The 26,400-nt window shown below is 41.8% G+C and overlaps 1 protein-coding gene across 1 annotated transcript in view; it reads right to left on the bottom strand.

The window, feature by feature from the left end:
* PPP4R1 (protein phosphatase 4 regulatory subunit 1) overlaps positions 1-26,400 on the bottom strand; it is a 74,523-nt gene that overhangs the window by 24,794 nt on the left and 23,329 nt on the right. Inside the window, exon 7 of the mRNA XM_042464431.1 lies at positions 21,052-21,136. Within this exon, the coding sequence (XP_042320365.1) occupies positions 21,052-21,136 (85 nt within the window). The remainder of the gene's footprint in view (positions 1-21,051; positions 21,137-26,400) is intronic.

The raw sequence follows: 26,400 nt of genomic DNA, 5'->3' as shown, positions 1-26,400 counted from the left end.
CTTCAACCTTAGCTTTTCAAAATATTTATTACCCATTGTGTGCGATCTCTTGCAGACCAGAATAACCAGGTTGAGAATGTTTAAAGTAGTGAAAAAAAATAAGATAATTTAGAGATTTTACATGTTACTACTTTAGCACAAGTTGGTTTGATCATAAACGACATTGTACTTTGAAAAAGCAGCAAAAACTGGCACATGAGCCCTCGACTCATTATTACTTGTGTGTGATTTATATCAGAGGTTGCCCAGCTTATATCTTGGGGAGGTTAATTCTGCCTCATGTTGGCTTTACTTGACCATGGTGATAGCTCTCCATTGTGCAGACTTGCAGGATTTGATTTCTTGTTTTTATGGTGACAGTTGGAAACCATATTGGGTATGTTTTGATTCTTTTAATATTTTATATTTTATATTTTTTTTCTGTGCAGTATTTCAACTAACATGTTGTCTTTCTTTGTTTTGATTTTGTCACTTTTTATTTTCTCTGTGTTTGGTGTCCTGATAGCACAGAGCATAGTAGTTAATACAATTGCAGGACAGTTGGATTATGTTTTTTGAAACATGAGACCAATATAACTTTTTCTTTTTTAATTGTTAAACTAAATGGTTACTTTATTTCCTGCTAGATTGTAAAGGACCATTGGACTTCAGTAGGTTGATTGATTACTGAGAAAATTGGTATGCAAGAGTTTTAAACTTTTATATAGAAACGTTAGTCCTAACTAATGTTTCACACCAGCAGTAGTATACATAAAACCAGATCTTAAAAGTTTCATGGCATCGATTCAGTGTTCAGAAATCATAGATGTAAGTATTGCAGTATGATGTTGTTCCAGACTCTACACCTCTGTGCATGTCTACAGAAGTATGGGCAATTGAGTTCAGGAGGCTTGTCCTAAGTAAATGTTTGTACAGTTTTAAATTACAGCCTGAAGTGGCTTGTTGAAATATGATGCACTCAAGTTTATCTCCTGTTGCTTTAGAAAAAGATTTGCTTTAAGGCTTTATTGCACAGATGAAATCATATTCAAGTGTCTTTCACTGTCCCCACTGGCTTTTTTTTTTAAACATAGGTGAGAAAAACAAGTCAGCAGCATTGCTTGTCTGTTAGAGCAAGAACTTATTGAGCGATATGATGTGAGACCAAAGTATGGTCCAGTTCTTGTAGAATTGACTGCTCCAGACAGCAAGGATGATGGAAGACAGAAGCTGGGGCAGTAAGTAGAAGAGTGAAGTTATGTGCACAGCATTATACAGTCCACTGTTTAGAGAAGTGCCTCTTAAGATATCTGATGTGAAGGGCTAGCAGGTGTTTTCTCCACATGTACTCAGGGTCAGCACCATTTTTGTTCTCATTGGCTGCAGTTCCTTCTTTTCATTTCTGGAAACTTACTAAGGATTGCAGCCAATGGCTCTTGAACCAGGATGAGTCTGTCAACCACCACTTGGAGTATCCCTGGTCTAGAGAGGAGATGTGCATCCTTTTGGTCATGAGAACTGCATGCAGTGTCATGTGGTCAGCCTCTCCTTTCTCCTTCTGTCTCTTTTCTCTCCCCACTTCAGTGGTGTACACAGACACATGCTCTCACATACACAGAGTTCGATGTCCACCCACCCCCCAGTAGTCCTACTGAGATAAACGTTTATCCATCCGGCTAAAAGCAGATACAGGGTAGTCTCCAGAGCCAGGGATTAAAAGGGTTTTCTCTAGGCAAAAAAAGGGATAGTTTGCTATCACACAGAGTAGCTGAAAACCACAGATTATTCACCCCACTGTAGAAAGTTTTTGCCACAGAAATTAGATCTTTTTCTTGCTGGAGAACATCAAACTTAAGCAGGGATTGGCAACCTCCGGCCGCGGGCCGGATGCGGCACGTGGCGGCCTGCGACCGGCCCCTGGCTGCTGGTTGCTGCTGGGCTGCGCCGCGCCGTCACGGCTTTTCGCTGCCTGGGCACGCGCATTTGGGCAGCAAAATCGACGCCCATAGAGCCTCTGGGGCTATGGCGCCCGCCATTTTTTCGCCTAAAATGGCGGCGCCCAAGCGGCGAAAAGCCGCATGGGTGGCTGCAGGCGCCGCGGGGGGCGGCCTCTAGAGGCCCGCTGCCGTCTCTTGGGGCCCTCCATGAGGGCTCCCAGGGCGGCAGGGGGCCTCTGGGGGCGGGGCCCCTTTGCCATCTCTGGGGCCCTCCAGGAGGGCTCCCAGGGCAGCAGGGGGCCTCTGGGGGGCCCATTGCCGTCTCTGGGGCCCTCTAGGAGGGCTCCGAGGGTGGCAGGGGGCCTCTGGGAGGCCCGGTGCCGTCGCTGGGGCCCTCCAGCACTGGCGGCCCCCTCCAGCTTTTTTGCTGGTCTCTGACGGGGCCTGGGGCCCCGTCAGGGCCCAGCAAAGATGGGGAGGCCTGGCCCCCGGAGGGTGGAAGCTCCGCCCCCGACATGCGGCCCCGCCCCTGGAGGGTGGAAGCTCCACCCCCGGTATGTGGCCCCGCCCCGGAGGATGGAAGCTCCACCCCTGGCACGTGGCCCCGCCCCGGAGGGTTGAAGCTCCACCCCCGGCTTCGGCCCCCCAGTCGCCTGAGGAACAGCAACCCAGCCCCCGGCTCAAAAAGGTTGCCTACCCCTGATCTTAAGGATAAACATGTTTGAAAGTTTTGCAAAATCTTTGTTCTGAAAACATTATTTGAAACAAGGAAATGAAGAAAAATGGTGATATATTTCAAAGCTGCACACAGATTGCTTAACTTTTTTTGAAGTAAACTATCCAAACTACCCTTCCCTGTTAACACAGTTAACTTAAAGCAGTCTGAGATCCCAAATGGTATAATAATTAATAAAAAAAACATAATATCTTTGTCTTGTTCACTTAGGGCTTACATGCAAAGAATTTCATTTATTTCAGATGTGATCAAACGTCGTTGTATGGTTTTTTGTTTGTTTTTTGCTAATCTTCAATCAACACTATTGCCAAATGCAGAACATTTAATAATTTTTCTTTCCCTGGTTCCAGTTTATGAAAACACTTACCATTGAACAACACATTATTGTTATTTCAAGCCTATCTGTATATTTGAAATTATATTGCAAATTTTTCTTGTAAAATTTTAAATATTCATTAATAGGGCTGCTTTTTTAATAGTCCTTTTTTTGGGGGGGTACACCCATGGAAGTGGTTCCTGATTCATCTGTTTCCATTAGCAATGTTATCCGAAGTAACTGTAGCTTAAAGATGTGAAAGATTGCTGGTTTTGCAGCATTCAGAACTTTATCTCTATAAGCTGCATGTTTGTACCAGTTTGTGATACTGCTCATGGAAGTGCAGGTCTAGTAGAGAGTCTGGTAAGAGTGAAGCTAGCCCACAAAATTACAGTGTGTCCTTCTGTTATGCGGGGGATCCGTTCCGGATCCCCCCATGTAAGCGAAATACTGTATATGGTGGGTCCCATTGAAAACAATAGGATTTGTGACCGCGGTGTGGAGTGGCCATGGGCACGCACGCTATTGCCTTTTTTGGCGCGCAGCTTTCAGCATACGCCTGGAGTTCCCTATTCCTCTTTGTTCAATCCTTGTGGTAAATTTGTGTGTTTAGCTCTTTCCCCATAACTGCTTCTCTCATTAGCTTTAAGTTGTCAAGGGCTTTTTGCTTCACTATATTAATGACATAGGAGTAAATAGTAATTAAATATTTTATAATCCATATTTTCACATCTTATTTTCATAGCATTGCTGTTTGACTAGATGTGTCATATTTTGTGAACTTTGGAAGGTATACCTACTGGATATATAGCTAATTATTGTTTCCTTCTGATTAGATAATGTGCAAAATGGCATCCATGGTAGGAAAGGACATTACAGAGCGGCTTATTCTTCCTAGATTTTGTGAGATGTGCTGTGATTGCAGAATGTTTCATGTTCGTAAGGTAGGATCATCTTCCCTTGTAAATCTCTGCCACTGTTCTGATGTTTAACTGTGAATACCTATGAGCACTAAATCCATCTTGTGTTTTTTGTGACTGAATATCTGTCATCTGCTACAGGTATACCAGTCATGCTAGAATTTCAGCTCTTTTTTGAAATGAATGACAGATTTTTTATAGGCTAGAGAATTTTGTTAATGCATCTATAAACAATCATTTACCTTGAGATGTCAGTGTTTTGTCTAGAAAATTGGACTTTGGAAAGATATTTTTAAAATTCTGCATTATCATGAAACTCACTGAGTGACTAACCAAGTCATCAGTAAAGTCTGGCTATGAACCTGAAATGACACATTTTATATACCATCTTGGTCTTCCTTGTAAAAAATACATTTCATTAGCTCCATTCACTGGTATTTGGATATGGCAGAAGTGAATGAGATTGAAGGCAACAGTATTAATGAAGAGCCAACTAAATTCAGATGTTACTGATGCTAAAAGCGGCACCACTTTTCTGCACAATATTGAGCATTTGGTCTGATCAGAATACATAACTGTAGATATATTTCCCAGTCAAATCGTAGTAAATATTTTATCCATAATTTATTTATTTAAAATTAATTTATTTGATCCATAACAGTATTTTTATATCCTTCCCTGTATCAGAAATATAAGGGCAGTAACAATAAAGCCAGTTTAAAGTAATTTAAAACCTTAAAGCACTAAAAGACTCCAAAAGTTTTAATAAAAAGTCATGATTTTACATAGCACCAGAATGAACCTAGTATCGGTATCAATCAGGCCTCTAAAGGGAAGGGCAGTCTACAGTTGGGTTACCATACCAGAAGAAGCCCTCTCCCATTTTGTTGTGCCAGATATTGCTTCCACTGACAGGACATAGAGGAAGGCCACTCAGCAGACCTTAATACTCAGGCAGGCTTATATAGGTCACTTCTCTAAGTGTTGACGTCCAAAGCCATTTAGGGCTTTTCGGGTCATCATAGCTACCTTGAATTCAGATCAGGAGCATATTGGCAGCTAGTGGAATTCCTTTGAAACTAATGCGATACTGTCAGCCCTTTGAATCGTATTTGTATATTTGCCCTCCTGCAGATATCAAAAGCTGTGGAACTTCAAGTCTCACTGGTTTTAATGGTGGTGTGGGAGAAAGAGGTGGGGCCATCTGTGTATGGCAAGTCTGCAGTCGGGGCAGGCCAATTGTATAGATCTTATAAGATGTTTCAGTTAGCATCCCTAGCTGCTGCATTTTCCAGCAGCTACAAACAATTTAATATTTCTAAGGCAGCTCCGTGTGGAGTAATTGCAGTAGTTGGTTGATGTGGTTAAGGTGTTCAGGAAAGACCATAGTTTTCCTTATTGGTGGCTGCGTTAAACCTGGACCTCCCTTCCAAAGCCTTCCATTCTGGCCTTCTTACTGTGCTACCTTGTCCTCCATCAGCTCATTACAGCATCCAGGTAGTTCCAGCACCTGCACAGCTCCAGGTAACCCCAGTGACATAGAGAAGTAGAGTTGAGTGTGTCAAGCATGGCAACCAATAAGCTTTTAGCAACTTATCGCAGCCTTCATATTGATATTAAACAGCATATAAGAGTGGGTGGGACATTCTGGCACCCAACAACATAATAGCCCAGGCCATCCAGGAATTCCCCAGTTCCTGAACAGGAATCTCAAACTAATATTTACTGGAACCGCAATAAGAGCAGAACCCAAGCTTATAACACAGTGCCCCTTACTCTCATCCTGAAGAACAAGTCCTGTAATACCATGATCAGTGGGACCAAATCTGCCATGACACCTAGGAAGGTCAACAGAATAGCAGTTCCCTTCTCTTTCATTCAGTACATGCAGCCCCCTTATCCACAGATTTTTTATTCACAGATTCAAGCATCCACAGCTTGAAATATTCAAAAAAGTATACATTCCAAATGGCAAACCTTGATTTCCATTTTACTGTAAAGAGACAACCATTCTGCTCTGCCATATATGTAATGGGACTTGAGCATCCACAGATTTGTTCTATCACAGGAGATCCTGGAACCAATCCCAGCAGATAACAAGGTCCCACTGTATATGTTGTCAATCAAGGTAACTAAGGGTGTCAGGTACATGCCCTGGACTGAAACCAGACTGAATGATTCTGGATAACCTGTTTCTTCAAAGAATGTTTGACATGTTGTGAATGTGTTAAAGCATAGTATTGTTAGTTGACGGCTATACTAGCCTAACTTTATTACAGAGAGGATAAAATCTGAGGAACCTGCTATTAGAATTTTAGTGAAGTACAGCTGGTAGGGTTTAGGGCAACCCACAAAGTTATGTGCCAAAATTAACATGGCTTTTAAACACAAACTCACACTAAGAAAGATCTTGCATATGACAGTGCCAACATGTGATTTTTCTGACATCCTAAAGTGTCCAATGCAAGAATCAGATGATTTTTTTACCAATTAATAGAAATATGGGGAAAGCACAAATAAATAATGTTATTTTTGATGTAGGGGAGTAATTCTTTTTTTTTTTAAATCCTAAATATGACTATTGTTATCCACTGAATGTGAAAATGGCATACGTTATTTTTTCTTTTAAACAGTTGCTGCTCACCCCAGTCAAAGTTTTTATCAAAAAGGTTAGTCCCCTGATGTCTCAGAGGACAGCTTCATAGTGAATGGAATTTTTCGGCTACCAATCCCAACCATATTAGAGTTTTCATAATTTAAAAAAAAAACACGATTTACCTGTCAAAAACAATAATGTTCTGTTTTGCTCCTGCAACTAATTTAAAATAACATGTATCTTATAATGAAACTTTAATTTTTATTTTTAATTTTAAAAATATTTATAAAAGGTTTATATTCCATTTCTTCTAAACTGTGTTACTTTCAAGATAACAACTTCACGAATAGGCAGATCTCCAAACATAGATGCAGGGCATAGTTGTGCAGCCATTAATGCGCGCATGAAATAATTTTGAAACTACTACCCTGTTTTCTCTTTAATAACTGCATTGGTATGCAATCTGAAGTTCTGATAATAATATATGTATTCTTTTTCAGGTGGTGTGCAGCCATTTGGTGAATTTGTAGGTAGTTTGGACAGCAAGCCACTGAAGAAATGCTAGTAAGTCATAATTCCAGAAACATTGCATTGTAGTAGAGGTACAGGTACATAGAATCATAGAGTTGAAGAGACCACAAGTCCAGCCCCTTGCCATGAAGGAATACACAATCAAAGCTCTCCCGATAGATGGCTGTCCAGCCTCGGGTTAAAAACCTCTAAAGAAGGATACCATATTCTCCGAGCAGTGGGTTTCATCACTATCAAACAGCTTTCCCAGCAGAGAGTACTTCCTAATGTTTAAGTGAAGTTCTTCCTGTAGCTGAATACTTGCTTCTATTCTCTGAAGCACAGAAAACAAACTTGCTCCAGTATCCTTTATTTCACAGGGTGGGATACAGACAGCCCCAAAAGGGTGGTTTACAGCCACCCCTTTAGGCTGGATTGGGACAAGACAAACTGAGGTCTGGCACCAAAGCAGCTAGATTCCACTCTTTTGGGGGCGAAGAAAAGTCGCCTCCCTTCCCCATAGAGCCGGCTTTTCCTCCCCAAAAGCCAGCTCTGGGCAAAGTGGCATCTAAGCACCACACCCCAAGTGGGAGAGAACCGACTGGTATCATCGCCAGTCCAGCTTCTATCCCGCTTGGGGGCGTGGGGCATTTAAATGCCACGCCTCGGAGCCGCTCCAAGTGGGCTTAAACAGGCGTCTGTTCAGCCCTTAAATCTTTAGTTCTATGCAATTTCAGGATTCAAGTGAGACAGAGTAGGATTGGCCACAATGACAATCATGGTTTTGTAGCTTTCACAGTATTGCTTTATTTATTTGTACAATTTGTATCTCACCCCCCAATTGTTTTCAAAAAGCCTTACAATTAATACTACAAATATAATTAAAGCATAAAGGAAATAATGTGAATAGGGCTGAAATAGACTGGCAGAAGGGGCGGTTTTGGGCTGTGGCAACCGCAATGTCATGGCCCCAATCTGCCTTGAAGCCACCCGAAAAAGGAGCAGCAAAGAGCCACCCTTTTTCAGGCAGCAAAAGCTTGCTTTGCACCCACCCAGACTGGAAGCTGGCTTCTTGATGCTCAGCAGCGTGCGGTGTGTAAACGTCATGATCCGCCCCGTGTAAATGGCCGCCCAGAGGGCAGCTTAACTTGCTGTTCTGTTTCGGGCGTTTAGTGTGTAAGCTAGAACAGCACAGCTGAATGTGACTTAACAGTTCTTTGTGCTATTAGACATACAAATGTTTTTGTGGCAATTAGAAACATATGGGATGCCATTTAATTTCTATGCTGTTACTAAAGTCTTCATAGCTGTATGCATTATATGTATAATTTGATACTATATCCCCTTCTCTCAGCCACCATAATGCAGAAATTTGTGTGTGTATACAGTTGTATAAATCCATAATTCCTTTGGGACTTCTGCAGTTCTGATGCACTGTTAACTGTGTGTCTTTCTTGTATTAATTTGTGGGATTCTGAACAAACCTTAACTTTGTTGTTAGAAAGTTTATTAATGCAAAATGTACTGCATAACTCATTTGGTGATAATAAATGATAAATCAATGCAAATATAGTAATCTAGATATTTCCCCCCCAAAAGATTACATGAAGTGACAAATTATTTTGGCACCTGATCCCTGTACAAAGTCTACATTGTCTTGCCAGCCTCCAAAAAATTGTTTTAAGTGAGGCTCCTGTTATTTTGAGATGGTAGACTTCCCCCCCATAAACCTATCAAATGGTTAGATCATGATTCATAAGAGAAACTAATCAATCCCTCCTGATGGCATTTTGTTTTCAGCTACCTAGGTTTTTCCAGCTTTGTGCTGATAATGTGTGGGGAGTGCGAAAGGCATGTGCGAGAATGCTTATGGCGTTTCATGGGCCACATCACAAGAGGTCCGTCGGACAAAACTATCACACTTTTTTATTAATCACAGTGACCCTTCGCGATGGGTAAGATGCAAATTGTTAAGTTCACATTTTTGTTCTTGATGATTCTTGAAGTGTTGTCTTCTCCATATCTGGAGAATGTTTAAACACTGACTATTTGAATACGCCTATCATGAGGGAAGACCAAAAATTACTGTACACAGACAGTCCATATTTTCACCTTTTGTAGATGGATCATTAAGTTGCATTTAGCAAAGTTTCACTTTCATTGGATAAAAGTGGGGAGGTAATCTTGGTTAATACCTTCTTCTCTCCATACCTAGGTTTGGAGACCTCTCTAGAACATCTTAAGGCAGTGAGCTGGCCAGTGGGTGCGGGGTAGGGAGTGGAAGTTAGCAAAGAAAACTTTCCCCCCAAGAGTTTTGTGACAAATTAGGCGCACAAAGAGAGTGCTTTTGATGAATTGAAGGATCTTCTACACTACCCCCAGAATCCAAGTCATTATTAGGAATTTTTAGAATATTTCTGTAATTGTGAGGGCCAAGATATTTTCTAAACCAGCATAAAATATGGTCTGACATGGAATATGGCTTTGGATATCAGGGTCTGAATCCCTGTTTGGCCATAATTTTCTACTGCAAGAAGCTGTATTTAAAAGAACTTCTGGACCACATCTTCTAGGTCCGCAAGCTGCTTTCAGTCCCTGGGGCCTTTTATATCGACATTTGCTAACCGTCCAGCGTGCCGTTTTTAAGAGTATGTAAAAACACTGGGGATCAGGCTTTGCAGGAAAATAGGATGGTGATAAAATATGTTATTAGTGTTCTGTTATCTTCCCATCTTTTAAGAAAATTTTGGTTTAAAACTAACATGGCAAATTTCACAGCTAACACATCATCAGTGGATTTTGGCATCTTGGATTTAGGCCAAAGTGCCAAAATCCACTGCTCACTGCTTGACACCCCTGTCCCTCTGTACACGTGTTGTGTGTTTGAAAACCTGACCTAGAGGGGTTCCAGTCCTCAGAATTAGTTGTTGGGGGTACATGGGATACAGAGGGAGAGAGATTATCTTGTTTCGCTTGTCCATGCACTTCCACGTGCATTATCTAAAAATGGCCACTGCCAAAAGATTGTCTTCTCATTGGTATGTGTTGGGCTGTGTTTTGTATAAATTGTTATGTGTTGTGGAACTCTTAAAACATAGTTACCTCTTCAGTGGGTTTGTGAGGTCCACGACCCTTATGCAAATGGGCCAGAGTCATCTTTCCCTTTGTGACCTTGTGGTGTAGGTTGATCACTCGATCAGGCGAGAAAGATACTTATAACTAGTTTGGAAGATACCTTAAATTCACATTTGTTCTCTTGGTCCAGCAATGAAAGTATGGTGGAAACAAGAAATTCCAACCCATGATATGCAAAGCCAAACAGATCTGCTTTTAGTGAGTGATGTGACTGATTCTGCAGAGACCCTTGAAAATGGCGAGGAAGAGAGTAACTCCGTATTGGCTCATTCCCAGGCTGAGGCATTTTTACGTTGCACTTGTCTCCAGAGTCATGTAAAGAAACTGCAGATGTGAATGAACAGCCTTTTTCACTATAGCATAGCAGAGCTAACTGCACCTGCACTGAGTTCCAAGGAAAATCTCTTTCAGAGCAGGAACGTATAATTCTCCATTTCTGGAGGACTCCACTTCCCAAGATAGATATTGATTTAGAGCTTCAAGAACCTGCAAAAATACTTGATTCAGAAACTCAGAAAGGAGAACAGGAGGTTGTTGCATCCACTCTTCAAACATTACCATGGCACAAGGAAGGAGTTAGAAGAAAGGATGAAAAATTTGGAGCCTCATATGGATGATCCAGATGTTAAAGGTATTAAAGCATTTAGTTTGCAGGTATGGTTTAAACAGATGACCAGATAATGAGGGCTGGGACTAGTTATGAAGAGCCCTTTCTTCTTTTCTTTCTTTCTTTCTTTCTTTCTTTTTGTTGTCCCTGCATGTCCCCAGGAAGGGAGCCAAGAGAGTGGTAGAGGGGCGAAAGCACCCCTCGTGCCTTCGTCACTTGCTTGGTCACTTGCTTGGTTCTCTTTCCGGGGTGGGAGCGGGGCTGGTAAGGAAGCACAAGGGGCGAGAAGTAGAGGCAGATTGAGGCAATGTGGAGACTTTCACATGAAGCTTTAGCTCAATCATAATGTGATGTGGTGTTATGGCCATGAACTGATACCAGTTTTTGTGGAACAGGCAACTCAACATCCAAAGAATAAAATGGGCATGAAAATTTGGCTTCGTACTCCATTAAAGATATAGATGATCTAGGATTTAATCATTTGTACTCACCCAGCCCTCAACAGCCCCCCACACTGGATGTCAGCACAGCGTGATGCCAATGTTTGCCACCCATGCTACTATTTGTCCCCTCACTCAATTTTGTTTTTTGTACAAAGGCTTAAATTATAGGGTCAGCATTTTTTATGGGCTAACGAGGCCAAATTTTCATGCCCATTTTATCCTTGTTGCCTATTCTCCAAAACGGGTATCAATTCATGGCCATAACACCATATCACATTATGATGGTGCTAAAGCTTCATTGGGAAAGCCTCCACAGTTCCACACAATCTGATTCACCTGCAGGCTTGGAAGGTTGAAAGCTATATACTTAACTGAGTATTTTTAAAGGTGAACATTGATATTTGTTTGAGCTTTGAAACATGCTATTTTATAACTGTGCCTCTGAAAGCTTTTGCTTTAAAGATCGGTTCTATGTAGAAGCAAATAATGTGGTTTATTTGCATAAAATGTGTCTTCATCAACACAGCTGTCCTCAGGATAGCAACATACCCCTTTCTCTGGCATTTTTCTTTTAAGAGGTTGTTTCTGATTGTTAGCACAGTTATGGAAAGACAATAATACATTATAATATATGAAGTATGTTGGTTCAATACATCTTTTTATGAACTTGTGAAGAAACAGGCCTCTGCTCCCCCGCTCCAAAAAGTCCAGTTATCTAGTTCAACATGTTGTTAGCAGTTCCAAATATGTCTCTTAAATCCGGATTACTCCTCATTGCTAGTTGTGCTAGTTTGGCAGATGTTAATCCATCGATTCATTTAAACTTTCTTGTATTTGAAATTGTGTTTGTTTTTTAAAAAACTAAATAGCTTTTTTTGCCTAGAAAAGGCAAATAATGGCCTAGAAAACTGAGCATTGGTCAGTTATGGCATCACCACGGTGGAGCCTATTCAGCCATTTAGTGTATCTACTATCATCTCAGGTTGGTTTGCTTAGTTCTGAATACAGAACTTAAAGAAATCTAGTTAGGAAGCTTCTTTTCTGTGCCATCCTTGGGGTTATGGAGGAGGTTGTTGTTGTTTTTTCTGGTGGTGAAAGGAATTTTCAAGTGCAGTCCCCTTAACAGCAGAAACCTAATTTAGAGAAAGCAGAGTAGCTTCTTCAGTTTTATTAGAAGCCATCTGAAACCATGTGTTTAGTGTTGGAAAAGGCCAATAGGCAACTGAACTGTGGAAGTGTTTTTTTTTTTTTACATCTGCATGCCTCAGGCTGATATCAACATAGAGTTTCCTGTGTGAAGCAGGAAAGGAAATAAGCAGAAGAGGAAGTAAGCAGTATTTAGGAAAGCTGGGAGAGAGAAGTTGCTAACAATAAAAGAAGGATGTTGTGTAGCTATGGACATCATTTATTTTGGCAACACAACATTAAAATATATGTGTAAAACTAAAATAATAGAGTAAAATAAATAATGAAAGATTGGTATCAACACTAAAAGTAAGACAAGCTGGACTTGATATGGTTTGGTCCTGCTTCACAAAGAATAAATTGGTTCTTTTTTTCTGAAGCTAGCCTCGTGTGGCAGGACTACTTACATAAAGGTGATAGGTCGAGAGATCCCTGTAGAAATTTTGTGTGTGTGTACGTAGTGTGCCTTCAATTGAGTCCGAAGAAATCATCACTAGTTTCTCATTAATCAAGCCTCCACTTTAAATGGCTGTTGAATGTACCGAGGCACAGTATAGAAAAAGCTTGTCCTATCTGAGTTCTGTTATAGGGATTTTAATTGTCTCAACTTTTGTATTGAATAGTTTTTAAATCAAACAACTATTGCTGGATAAATCTTTTCTATTCCACTTAAAGGATTCTAATATATGAGCAGTTTGAGCAGGAAGGAGATGAACTATTTAACGCCTCTCTCTCATCTCCAGGTATCTAAAAGCACTTCATATTATTTTCAGGTATTTAATATTGATGTATAGTTATACATACTGTTCTTCCCACACCAGTTTCCTTTTCCTTTGCCCTCACTGTTTTGTGTCTTTTTTGCCCATGCATTCTTACTGGCTGCAGTGGCGTCAAGAGGGAGTGCAAACCAACACGGGTGACATGCCACGAAGAGGGTGATACTGAGTCAGGCCCTCCTGCTGCTGCGGGGAGAGGGGGCTGAGCACTCCCTGCCCCACGCTGCTATGTCACCTGGACTCCTCCAGAGGAGTCGGCGCCACAGCAGCAACAAATAGGGTCAAGTGATCCACTTCCTGCCTCATCTCTGTACTGGTACTGACCCCTCATGAGGAGGCTAGTCTGGCAAGTGAAAGAGAGGACTGAGTACACCCTTAGGCTGCCCCCCCCCCAGCAGCTCCCTGGCAGCAAGTGATACCAGGGACACCACGACTGACTGGGTAGCCACAGAATTTTCTCAATTTCACAACAGTCTTATCGTGTGATGAAATCATATCTAGACATGCTTTTGTTATGTTTTCAAAATACTTAACTAGGATGAACTTCTGTAGACGTTTCTTGGCAGATTTATTCAGGGAAGGTTTGCCATTGCCTTCTCTCTAAGGCTAAAAGAGTGTGACTTCCACAGTCGCCCGGTGAGTTTCCATGACTGATGAAGATTTGAATCCTGGCTCCAACATCCTGTAGGCCAGCATTCAAAAACAATGCTGACTCTCGCTATATAATGTCATGAATAAAACTACTGGAATGCCACAGCGAGTGTGGCATACATAGTATACAAATCACATCACAGGTTTGATATGTTCCCCAGCATGACTTGGACTCCAGTAAACAAATCCGTTGAGTTTAGGTACTAACAAGAGCTCTATTTCAATGAAAAGGGCCACACACCCCGCAAAGGTTCCCAAGAAAGCTTATTTGGTCAAGAGGCCCAAAGCATTGCAGTTTGATTTGATCTTGGTGCCAACAAACAGGGATAATCAATAGGCAGTCCAGAGCAAAGACAAGAATAAGGTCCAACAAAGTTGTAAAGCCCTGTGAAAATTGCAAGAGAACATGAAGACTAAAAACAAACTCTGCTTTTGGTAGGATTTTTTAAATACATAATCCTTAAGGACAATATAGAAAGATCCCCTCAGATACTTTTAGAAAGAGTCCCCCAGATAGCTTTAGATGCGAGATACGATAAAGTATAGCCATGTGGGCTGAGCAATTACTCCTGGTTCTCATAAAATCACCTTTTGAGACCAAAATACTTTGGTGGAAGCAGAAAATGTTAAAGAACTGTTCCCCTAGCCCCCAGAAGTGCAGATCAGAGTCTTTTTCAAGCGAAAAATAATAAAAGAAGGGCAATGAGGGGATGATCCTTCAAGAGCAAGTGAGGGCACATTGGCAGCTTGAATCCTGGAATGTAACTTATCCCTGCTTTAGCTTTCAGAGGCTACTGTTGCTGCAGAGTATTAAAACATGACCATAATAATGTGATGCAACAGTGAAAAGGGTAAAAGTAAGAAAATCCTGTTCAAAAAATACAACTCAAGTCATGAATTCATTGGCAAACCACTTTAATCTCAACCGCCCATCCTCTCCCTAACCATCCATGCAAGATTGCGAAACCAACTCCATTAAGCAGGTGCGTAAAACTGCAAAGTAAGTATGGGAAACTTGTAAAGAATATACCTGTATAATTGCCTGTTAATTGTTCCTTCTATGACACATACACACATGCAGCCTAATAAGCAGCAAAGACTCTCTCCCTGTGCCTAGCAAAGCCCAGTGCCACTCGGCAATTAGTTCATGTCTCCATTCCTCCAGTGGATATCCAACACTGAACCTTGTTTTTTTTGTTGTTTTTTTTTTTCAAAAAAGAAGAGTCGTAACCTCTCTCAAAGCACTTTTGGAAACACCAGAAGAACCTACGCGCCCGAGCATAACCAACACAGTGAACCCCGTCTCAGTTGGCAAATAGCCAGAACAATTGCATTTTTTGCCCAGCATGAATTGACTGCGTTCAACTCTGTTGGGCTTAACAACACCACTAATACAGCCCCCTGTAATGTTAGCGGAGAATTTGTAATGTCAGCTTTGTCTGTTGACCACCACTGATGTCTAACTCATGGTGCACAATTTGTTCAGTAACAAAGAATAAGTCAGGGTACACAATAGGCAAAGCCCATAGTTGGAAGTATAAACAAACATAAGTTGCCATAACATATCATGAACGGGTTTGTTTCTGAATAGGAGTAGGTAAACTAGCTATACATCCTCCTCAATCGAAATTCTACACCCAAAATAATAAAATCTTTTTAAAAACCAGTGAAAAACACAAAAACCGTGATAGAGGGATTAACAGATCAGATGTGGGATCCTTTACATCTAATCTTGTTTAAATATTTAACAAACGTAAGGGCTGGAAAAGTGGTCTCATTAAGCTTTTTAAAAGGACAGGTCCACACTAAGAGTTGGGAGTGCCTTGTTTCAATTATGAAAGAATTGTAGCTCCTGCTCACTATTATTATGATTACAATAAATGTATAAATTTAAAGCATTAAAACAAAATAAATGATAGAGAGCTGGGAAGCAAGCAAAATCCAAGATGTTTGAGAATTTTTTTTCTAGTTCTGGAAACAGAGTACGCTTGTAAGATATGTACTTTGGAAGACGTAGGTTAAAAAAAAGACTCCCGGTAAATACTTTCCAGCAGCAATAAGAGTTAGATACAGGGAAAAGGAGGATGTCAGTAAAAATGCAAAGTGAGGGGAGACTAGCAAGACAAGAAACCAGGGTACGTAATACATAATAAAGAGAGAGGCCACAGGCAGTTGAACCCAGGAGCAGAAAGAACGACCACGCTTGAAGAATTTGGTAGCAAATGGAGGAAGGTTTGTAGTTGTGAGAAAAGGAAAAAACACCAGAAGGGAAAAGAAAATTAATAAGGCATCTCTGATTTCTCTGAAGAGGCAAGAAATCCTACACATTTGTTCCCCAAAGTATACTTGTTTGCCCTGATCTACTTTGATCTTCTGCTGGAAACAATGTCCAGTTGGGCACATTTTTTACATATGTAACTAAAAACAAAAACTATAACAGAGCTTATCTGTGCTGTTTCTCCTAGCTTGCATTTAAAATATAAGATTTAATTTTCCTATAATTCACTGCACTAATGAACAAATATTTAACTAACAGAAAATACCGCAAAGCCAATAAAAAAAAACTATAAAAGCCAACTTGTATGAACTCTAATATTGAGAATGTTGAGAATTGAGAGCATGTCACAGAAAGGGCAAAGCCAAATGATGAAGGAAGCTTGAAACCATGCCCTATGAGGAGAGACTAGGGCACTGGGTATGTTTAAGCCGAAGAAGAAAGAAGATAAGTGGTGAATGGTAAGCCATGATATAAATAGTGAAAAGATGTCCATATTAGGAACAAACAAGCTTGTTTCTGCCTGCGCAGAAAAGGACACACAGATCAATGATGCAAGCTACAGAAAAAGAGATTCCACCACCTAAACAAGGAGAAACTTCCCTACACTAAAGCAAGAACAGTAAGAAAAAGAAAAAAAAAAAACTAGAAAATTAAAAAAAAAAATAAAAGAAAAAAAAAAAAAAACAAGTGGAATAAACCCCCTTGGAGTGTGGTGGAAGTCTCCTCTTTGGAGGTTTTCAACCAGAGGTGTGGCACATGTGTTGGGGGTGCTTTATTGCTAGTTCCTGCATGGCAGGGGTTGGACAGGAATGGTGTTTGGTTTCTTCCCAACTCTAAACGATTCTAATTCTAAGATCAACGTGGTTCTAGCAACGAAACTGGTTGAAACCACAACCAAGTCAGAATTGCTGTAGTTGCAAACCTTTCAGAGTATTAAAACTATTTACTTACTTATTGATTATATTATATCCATCTTTCCTCAAGGGTCCCTCCTGCAATTCATTCTCACAAACAGTCCTAAAATGAGAATAGGTTATAACTCAGAGGTTCAAAGCCATCTGTGATGGAGCAATTTTGATAAAGTCCTGCTTTTGTCTACGAAGTTCTAAACTTTGTGCTGATGGAATAATGAAGTATATTTAATTACAGAACTCAGTTGTGAGGAGGCAGTTGAGAAAGACCCTCTGCCTTCTCAACCATCGTATCCAATTTTAAAGAGAACGCACAAGTTGTGTAATGGCCATAGGGTAGAAACAGCTCCTCGACAGTGTATGCCTTCCTTTTGTGCACACACAAGTGGAGGTCCTCTCAGGCTGCTCTCCGGGCCTCAAGTCTGGACCTCAGGAGGAAACGCCACAGGCAAATAGCAAGTCAGTGGATTGCCAGAGTACTTGAACACAAAGACCAACTGAAACGTAAATTAATTCCAGAAAATACGGTGCCCTTTAATCAAATGATGCCTGTTGAGGTAAATAATTAAAGATTCATTACTTAAAGACACGTTGAATCAGAGTTGCCTACCACACACAAAAATAAGTCATGCTGTAACTCCTTAGTATTTAACTGTTAGTAAGCTAATGCTGCGCATGTGCTGCTGCTGTTATAATATCAATTATAAATACTATTATAGCCTCATCAATCTACGTTGTAAAGCTGCTCCACCACAACAGACATTAGAACTGCTCTTCGTTATATTCACAGATTCGAACTTAAGTAACCAACAGTAGTTTCAGTCCTGAAAGAAGAGAAGAAACCCAAAATCAGGTATTTATTCATTGAAGAAACGGCACGGTTGTGAACCTGTGTTTTAATGTAATTCATTCCAAGTCTCTTAATAACACAAAATATAAACAAGCATTTAAAGCAATTTAAAATGTACACATAAATTTTAACATATAATTTTTCTTAAATATTTCATGTAATTTCTCCTCTTCTTAAAAAAATTAATAACACTTTGAAAATTTAAAACGGGTCTTTAATTTTTTTTTTGTAACAAACTGTTATGATATTCCTGGAGCCTTGAGTTGAAGCTAAACTGTAGTGGCTGGTGTAGTTCTCAGTGAAATGGCCATCCCATGACAGACCTTTCGTGTCTCTTTCCATAGAGCTACCACAATTAAGGGCAATACAGAAATACGCTGCATGTATACTGGCATGTAATAGCCACCCACCACTTCTTGGTCCAACTATCTATCTTTGCTTGCCATACCTGAGGGAACGGTGCAAGGAATTTCCCCCACCACTATGCAGATGGTAAGGAGGCAGCTGAGCCCCAAGGTCTTAATTGCCAACTGCCCGCGTCCACAGAGACAGTACAAGTGCAAAGGGCACAGCAAAGTGTCTTCATTCCCTCCTGCCAATAGGAAGGCTGCAGAGATAAGTTATCCACAGATGGAAAGTGTGGAAAATTTATCCCTTCAGCCCTGCCCAATCTGTAATGATCCCTTTCTGTTGGCTGCCTTTTGCATGTCAATTGAGTCTCCACCATAAATCCAGGATGCCTGTTTCAAGCAACAAGATAGCCTTGCATTCTTACTGCTTTTTATATTGTGCTGTTATTTTGTATATGGAGTAGTTTTCTCCAGAATATAATTTTAACCATTCGCTTTCCATTTTAGATGTTAACCCTCAAGCCTGCTGGACCAGTATTACTATGAACAATCCATCCGAGCTCAGACTGTTGATACAGAGATGCAAAGCACTTGCCTATAAAGCCCTCCAGGTGGGCTCTGAACCTTAGAGACAGAACTGGCACTGTCGAAAAATAACCTATGAGAAACTCTAGCCTCGAATATGCAGAATGACAAAATTAAAAGACAGTGTAGTTAGTTGTGCTTCTCTTCTTCCAGCAACAAACACAAGTTGCCAATGGATGGAATGAGATATTGGGCCATTTCGTGACTGTAAGCGTTCTTGGTAATTGTTTTTCAGAAAGAGATAACCAGGATAAGGGGAAACACTTCTAGCCTGTGGATGTGGATAACAACTGGTGCCGCCATCGGGTTACACGAATTAATTCGTTCCGCCATTCCTTCGTAACCCGAAAATTTGTAAACCGAAAAGGCTTTCCGTAGCACAGGGAAGACTAAGCTGCACTAGCAGCATTTGAATTTCGCGCCGAAATGAATTCGTACACCCGAAAAATATTTCGTAACAAGAACAGGTTTTGCCAATCCAACTTTTTCGTATCCCGGAAATTTCGTACCCGAATCATTTCGTATCCCGAGGCACCAGTGTAATTAACATTTCTGAAAGCCAGTGTGGGGAGTGCCCTTGAGTGTGGACTATGACCTGAAGAACCAGGGTTCAAATCACCGCTCAAGCACCATTAATCCACACGTGATATCCTTGGGTGAAACGATCCTCAGCCTACAGGGAAGAAGAAAGACCAAAGGCAACCCCCTCTGAAATATATCTTTCCAAAAACTCCATGAATAAGGATTGCTTTATGGTTGCCATAATTGGAAATGACTTGAAGGCACACAAGACCACAACAAAATAAATTATATTTTTCTTCGAGTAGTAAGAGCAACCTGTTAGGGCTTTACTTATCCACAAAACCGATTAGCTGCCAATGAACAAGCTCTATGATGTAATTCTAGAAAGCAGTACCTTATTAAACACTCTGCAGTAACACAACAGTAAATCCACTTAGCTAGTAAATGAATTAAAAGCAAGGATTAGAAAAGCATTTTGACTGGCTAACATTTATAATCAAGAATTCCTGCGTATTCATAAAAAGCTGAATTTACCAGCATTGTGGGTTAATCCTCTATTTATAACTTCTGAATTTCCAAAATAATCAAAAAGGAATAAAAGGGGTCCCCAATTTTGATGGAGCATGCACTCTGTGACATTGAAACGAATACAAAAGTCTTCTGCAAACAGAAAAGGAGGCAGGGCATTTTTCGCCTGTCACACCTTCTCCCAACATTTTAAATCCTGTTTAATAATTAAAAATCTGTCTTAAAACAACACGTGAACTAATTGTCATTTATTTATATTTAAATTTGGCAACAAAAACTAACTAACCATTTGTCTAATTTGCTAACAAGTGGAAAGTTCGAAGAACACCTGGCCATTCTCAAAACATGACACTTGCGCATCCTTGGAGACCAGCCTTACAGCGGGGATCAGGTCCAGTCTTTAATGGCTTCTTAAAGGACCTGATGAAGTCAGGATCGGTGTGCTTCCAAGCATCTGCATGATTTTCTTACAAACACTCCCTTTTATGCACATCAAAGTAAATTGTCATTATCTTCTCGCATAGTTGGGTTACTAATTCAAAACGTGTCATCCACAAGCCAACCACAATATAGCACCCAACCCCAACACCCAACAAATAACAGATGGAGACAACTCTGCTATATGCTGGGGATATAGGAGCAATAATCACAGATAAACCCCCGTGGAGAACCCCCACACAATCCCGTGAATAGCTCAATCATCATTAAATATGACATAGCAAAAATTGTGTCCCATAAAAAAAGAAAACACATTTGATATTGAAAACCCATAACTTTTTTGAACATTTTCAAACTGTGGATGTTGCATCCATGTAAAAAAAATCCTGTATAAGAAGGCCCGACTGTAGAAACAAAAATAAAATAACTTTTAAAGGTTATTTTAAAGTAAGGATATAATATTTCCCCTGATTAATTCTTCCATATTGCTGATTAACTGTTTAATATGTAACTGTTTAAAAAATACTTTATCTTTTGGTTACATTTTATTATTTAAGAGTGAGTTTTAATAGTGTAACTAATTCCTATCTATTTTAATCTTCATCGTTGTATGTTTTAATTGTACTATTTCAATAGTAAGCTGCTTTGTGTCCCAATTTCTGGGAAAGTGGGATGAAATAAAATAAATGATGGTGGTGGTGGGGTACTTTTATGCCAAGGTATTCACACAAATTCAGAACTGCTTTTCACCAACCACTCATTTGGATAAAACATTTTGTTCTTTATCCTTTCAATTACCGCAATGATTCTGACAAATGTTCAAATAATATTCCAGCTTCTTCACCCGATAAAAGGCGAGAATATCTTTATCAGCTTCAAGAATCTAGTTAACAGAAATAGCAAAACTGCGTTCCGAGCAAGACTAGCTGATAAGTTTACGTTATAAGTTCTTTAAATCTCTTCTTCTTATTATTAATATTAACCTTTATTATGAGGGACTACTGCAATTTTGTATTTTCTGAAGAACCACACTTTAACTTGGTGCTTCTTTCATCCTTGCAACAACTTGGAGAGAGTGGAGCGAAAGGTCAATCACATGAGTTTTAATTGCTGAAGGGGGATTGGTCTTCCGTCCCCAGGTCCAGTCTCAGTATTATACCACCACTAAAGCATTATTTTACACTGACTCTAGGTTTGAAGGTAATTAACAAGAAAGTCACACAGGGTAGCGTGCTGCCCAATGCAAGCAAAAAAACAAAAACCCAAAACCACAAAAAAGTGATACCTTTATTGGCTACACAAAAAACACAAAACATAAGCAGCACAAAGCTTTTCAAAGCGCACTAAGCTTTTCATTCGACAAAAAAATGTTAAAAACCCCTAACATAAGGTAATGGTGGGTGATGACAGTGTTGGATCACTGAAATTTTGTATCATAATGTTTTTTCTGCTGTAGTTCAGTTGGTTGGAGAGGGATTTCATGCAGGCAGAGATCACCACCGCTATTGGCCATGTGAGACCAAGACAAAGGACATTATAATTTAAACAGCCATAGCACCAGTAAAGGAATTCCTCTGCTTGCACAATACTACTTTTATACATGTAAACAACGATTACCTAAAAATAATTTTGCGCCTTGCAAGAACGTAATTGTAAACAAGTGGCACCTGCAAAAAAAACACTGCTAGTAACTGTATATACTCGTGTACAAAAGTGCGACCTCATGTATAAGTCGGGTCACTTTTGGGCCCAAAAAATATGGATTTTTTATATGACCCGTGGATACATCGAGGGTGTGCCCGCCTCAGGTCCCCCTCGCTGGTTTCCTCGCAAAAGAGCCCAGCCACGAGAGAGGCTTTGGGGCGATTGGGCATCCCTCCTCGGCGTCTCCTCCGCAAGCAAGGCCCCTTCGCTGAAGAAAGGGTCTCGCCCAGGAGAGGCTTTTGGGGGGAGGCGACCGCCCTAGCCAGGCGTCTCTGCGGCAGGGCTCCTCTCTAGAGAAGGGGGCCTCGCCGAAGAGAGGATTTGGGGGAAGGCGACTGCCCTCCCTGGCGTCTCGTCGGCAGGGCTTTCCTATCCTGCTCTAGAGAAGGGGCCTCGCTGGAAGAAGGGCTTTGGGGGGAAGCGACTGCCCTCCCTGGAGTTCTCGTCGGCAGGGCTCCTTCTCTAGAGAGGGGCCTCGCCGAAGAGAGGCGTTTTTTGGGGAAGGCGACCGCCCGCCCGCGGCGTCTCTTTGGCAGGGCGCCTGCCCAAGAAGGGGCTATGCCGAAGAGAGGCTTGTGGGGAATGGCAACTGCCCTCCCCGATGTCATCTTCGGCAGGGCTCCTTCTTCCGAAGAAGAGCCGCACCGAAGAGAGGCTTTTGGGGAAGCGACCGCCCTCCCCGGCATCTCCTCAGCCAGGCCCCTTTCTCTGGGAAAGCTTGGCTGAAGAGGGCTACAGGAGCGTGTGATCGTCTCCCTCGCTGGCTTTTCCCATCCGGAGGGAAGCTGAGCCAGAGGAGGGGCTGCAGGGCAATCGGTCACCTTTGCCTGCATCTCCCGCTGGGGGCTATCGTCTTGGAAGAGGTAGGCCAGTTGGGGAGAGGCTGGTCCAGAAGAACCCCCATTGCACCGTATATAAGTCGAGCGCGATGTTTGGTGCATTTGGGGGCAAAATTTCTTGAGACTTATAGTCGAGTATATATGGTTCTCATATTGTGGTGCAACCTCTTATCCGCCGTCGTCTGCATCTAAATCTTTTGTTTGGAACAACCAATTGCCAACCGTCCTCCAGGAATACTATAAGGGGAGCTGAACAAGCCATTAATCCCCCTATGTTTGCTTTTCTAAATGCATTTAGAACTCTTTTTGGCCTACGGAAGAAAGTCAGTGCGCATTGGGCTGACAAGGCAAGGAATGTTTTTCTTTGTTTTTCCCCTTCATTTTTTTTTTTTAATAAGATTTTGTGCTTCGTCTGCATTCCTTCAGAATGAATATGGTGATTCTCACAGTTTGTTTCCAGTGTCACCCCATTTGGATCGCAGCTACTTTGGCTGGAGCAAAATGGCACAGTTTGGCACTTAGAAGAATTTACTGAATTAGCCCAGTTGGGGGTTGTTAGTGTTTTGAACATTAGACTATGAGCCTGAAAACCAGGAAGTGTCAAATCGGGTTGGCCATGTAAACCTCACTGGGTGACCTTGGCAAGCACTCTCCGCCTCAGAGGATGGGCAATGACATTTCCTCACTGAAGAAACTTGTTAAGAAAACCCTGTGATAGGTGTCGCCTTAGGGTTTTCATAAGCGAAACGATTTGAGACCACACACAAACAACAACTGAGGTAAACCAAACAAGGCCTTTTAAGTAGGAGAAATCTTAATGGGGTGCCATATTCAAAGGTCAGCATAGAGAAACGTCTTAGTTTATTGAATAAGTGTAGGAGGTTCTAATAACAGTGTGTTGAAGGGCAGAGGACTGTTGAGGAAAGAAATGAGTGGCACACATCCTACACAGTTCAAAAACAAGTCGAGGGCCTAGTTGATTAGTTACTTTGACCATCCCATCTTTCTCCAAGGAGCTCTGTGTGGTTCTATCTGCCAGCCAGACATTTTATCGCACGTTTCTAAGTAATATTCATATGAGGTAGGGGGGGGGTGCTACAATAAGTTTAGTGGCAAAACGTAAACAGTGCTGTTCTTCATAGAGGGCATGGACGATAGGCAATTCAAGCAAAAGACCCCGCGCGAGTTTTGGATGTGGGTGCTTTTGGGTCTTTTTGCCAAGTGAGGATGCGCACACTTAGAGCATGTAATATGGGGGAAGCTCCATTGGTTCAGGGGTGGGGACGTGGGGGGGGGGGGTGGGGGGGGTGGGGGGGGGGGGGGCGGGGGGGGGTGGGTGGGGGGGGTGTGTGGGGTGGGGGTTGGGCCTCGGCGTGTAAGAAAAGATTTATACTGTGGCTCTTGGGCTTTTTCCTGCTCATAAATATGATTAGGTGTGAGGGTGTGAGGCCTGGTTTCCCTGTGTGGTATGTAGACTGAATGGCAAAGCGGGGTTCGTTTTTTACCATGTAAGTCAGACGGGGGCTGGTTGTGTCGTTGGTGTGAGGCAGTGGACGCGGGGAAGACCGGCACTGGTGGGATGGGGCGTGGATAGGGTCTGTGAACAAGGAGAGAGCTAGCGGGGTAGAGTTGATTTGAGACAGGGGACTAGAACTGCGGGGAGACCAGGGTTGGAATCGCGTGGGTTGTGCGGAGGCGCATGGGGTAAAAACACTGGGGGAGGCCGGGGCAAGTGAGACGCTAACTCTCAGCCGCAGAGGAGAGCAATGACAACCGCCCGCTGAAGAAACTGGTCAAGAAAACCCCGATGATATCTCCATAAGTGGAAAGTGGGTACAGTGAGAGGCTGCGCAAGGGCTGGACCGGGGAGTGGGTGAGATTGCGATGTAAAGGGATGTTTTGGGTGCACGGATCAGGTGGGCGATGTGCAATTGGGGATTGTTGTGGTCGAGTCTGGTTGGGACGTATTGGGGAGGTGGAAGATGTGTGCAGGGCAGAATTAGATTAGCGTGTAGTTGACGTCTAGAAACAGGATTCAGCCAAGGTGGGTCGTGTTGCCACCTACGGTGCCGTGCCGAGCCGCGTTGGAATAAGGCTGGAGCTTATAGGGGGGTCTGTAGGACCCAGACGTTTGGGCTGTGGGTGAGTGTGGAAAGGCAGGGGTTTGGCATTGTATGGGGGTGATGGGCCGGGTGGTCGTACGGTCGCCGGGGTGAAGAGTGGAAGAGGCTTCGCTGAACAGCAGAGGTGGGGGGGGACGGGGGGGGCGTAGCGGAGGCCACAGACAACACTAGAGTCCAGGGCGCGGGGGGTGCTTAAGGATGGTACAGGGCATGAGAGGAATGGGGTGGCTGGGGGTGAGTGGTGCGTCATCTATAGTCAGTATGGCAGACACATCTGACGATACTCGCCTAGGTTACAGATTGATCTGTCTCTTCATGGAATGTCTACACCATTTTTCAAATATGGTTTAAAACAAGTGAATATTTCTATGTATAAGAATGCGTTTTTCTTTACTCTATATGAAGTAGCGAGTAAATTTTTTGTACCCCTAAGGCGAGCGTGTCACCCTCTTTCTTGATTCTTCTTGAGTTCATACCAGTTTTGGCCCTTTGTGTCAGTTGAATGCTTGTAGGCAACTGATCTTGCTTCGAGATCGGTACATGCCAGAGGCATAAGAGACTACCTGCGACCTATGGCTCTCAGCCTTTGTGCAGACAAGGGCTCTCTGTTCGTATGGATTTCTACAAGTTTGGGATGGGCTGTAAATAACTGAAAACATATTTAACATATTTGATATTTTTGAGTAGGTTTCTTACATTGTGAGGCACTTCATTTTTTGGGTAGGTTAGTGAAATTGGTAAAGAAGCTGTATAATGAGCCAATGTCAACATTTGTGGTTGAATCCATGATGACTAGTGGAAAGGGTTCTGCAATGCCCCAAATGGTCTGGTCGCCAAACAGTTGTGTTTATTTGCAGGGTAAGAATCCCATAAAGTTCTTTCCCCGTTTTTAAAAAATTGCAGCTTGTACCAAAAAGTTTGCTTGCTCTCTACGTTCAAACACAACATTATTCTGATATTTAAAAAATACAGGTAAGGTGTCTATTAATAAGAATGAAGGCAAAGTGTTTTTGGTAGGATTTTATTTTTTTCATACAGTATCCCTTACTATAAAAACGAATGATTCACATGACTAAGCCAAGAAAACCTGATTCTCTTGTATGTCCAGTGTGTAGTTTTGTTTTCTTAGAGATACTTAGCCGTGAACTTTGTTAATTTAACTAGTTGTATGGTGACAGAAGAAAGAATAGGCATGCGCAAAGAAGTCAAAAAACCAAACAACATGGGGGGATCCTTAAGATTGGGGTTATGGGTACATAGTGTTTTAGGTTTATTTTGAGGCTTCACTGTTTGGATTAACTGTGGTTAATCATCTGGGATTTATCGTGTGCACTCCTGCTCTGGACTCCATTTTTGCTTTCTTTGTTTGCTGAATTCAGAATAGTTTGTTATCTTTTCAGAACTAGTTAATTGAAGATGACTGTTTTTGCCAATGTGACAGTTTGCTGACATCTATTGCGCACCATTTACGACACTTGGCC

This window comes from Sceloporus undulatus, chromosome 4, assembly GCF_019175285.1.
Source record: "Sceloporus undulatus isolate JIND9_A2432 ecotype Alabama chromosome 4, SceUnd_v1.1, whole genome shotgun sequence".
Classification (NCBI taxonomy): Eukaryota; Metazoa; Chordata; class Lepidosauria; order Squamata; family Phrynosomatidae; genus Sceloporus; species Sceloporus undulatus.
This window is presented reverse-complemented; position numbering and strand designations above follow the sequence as displayed.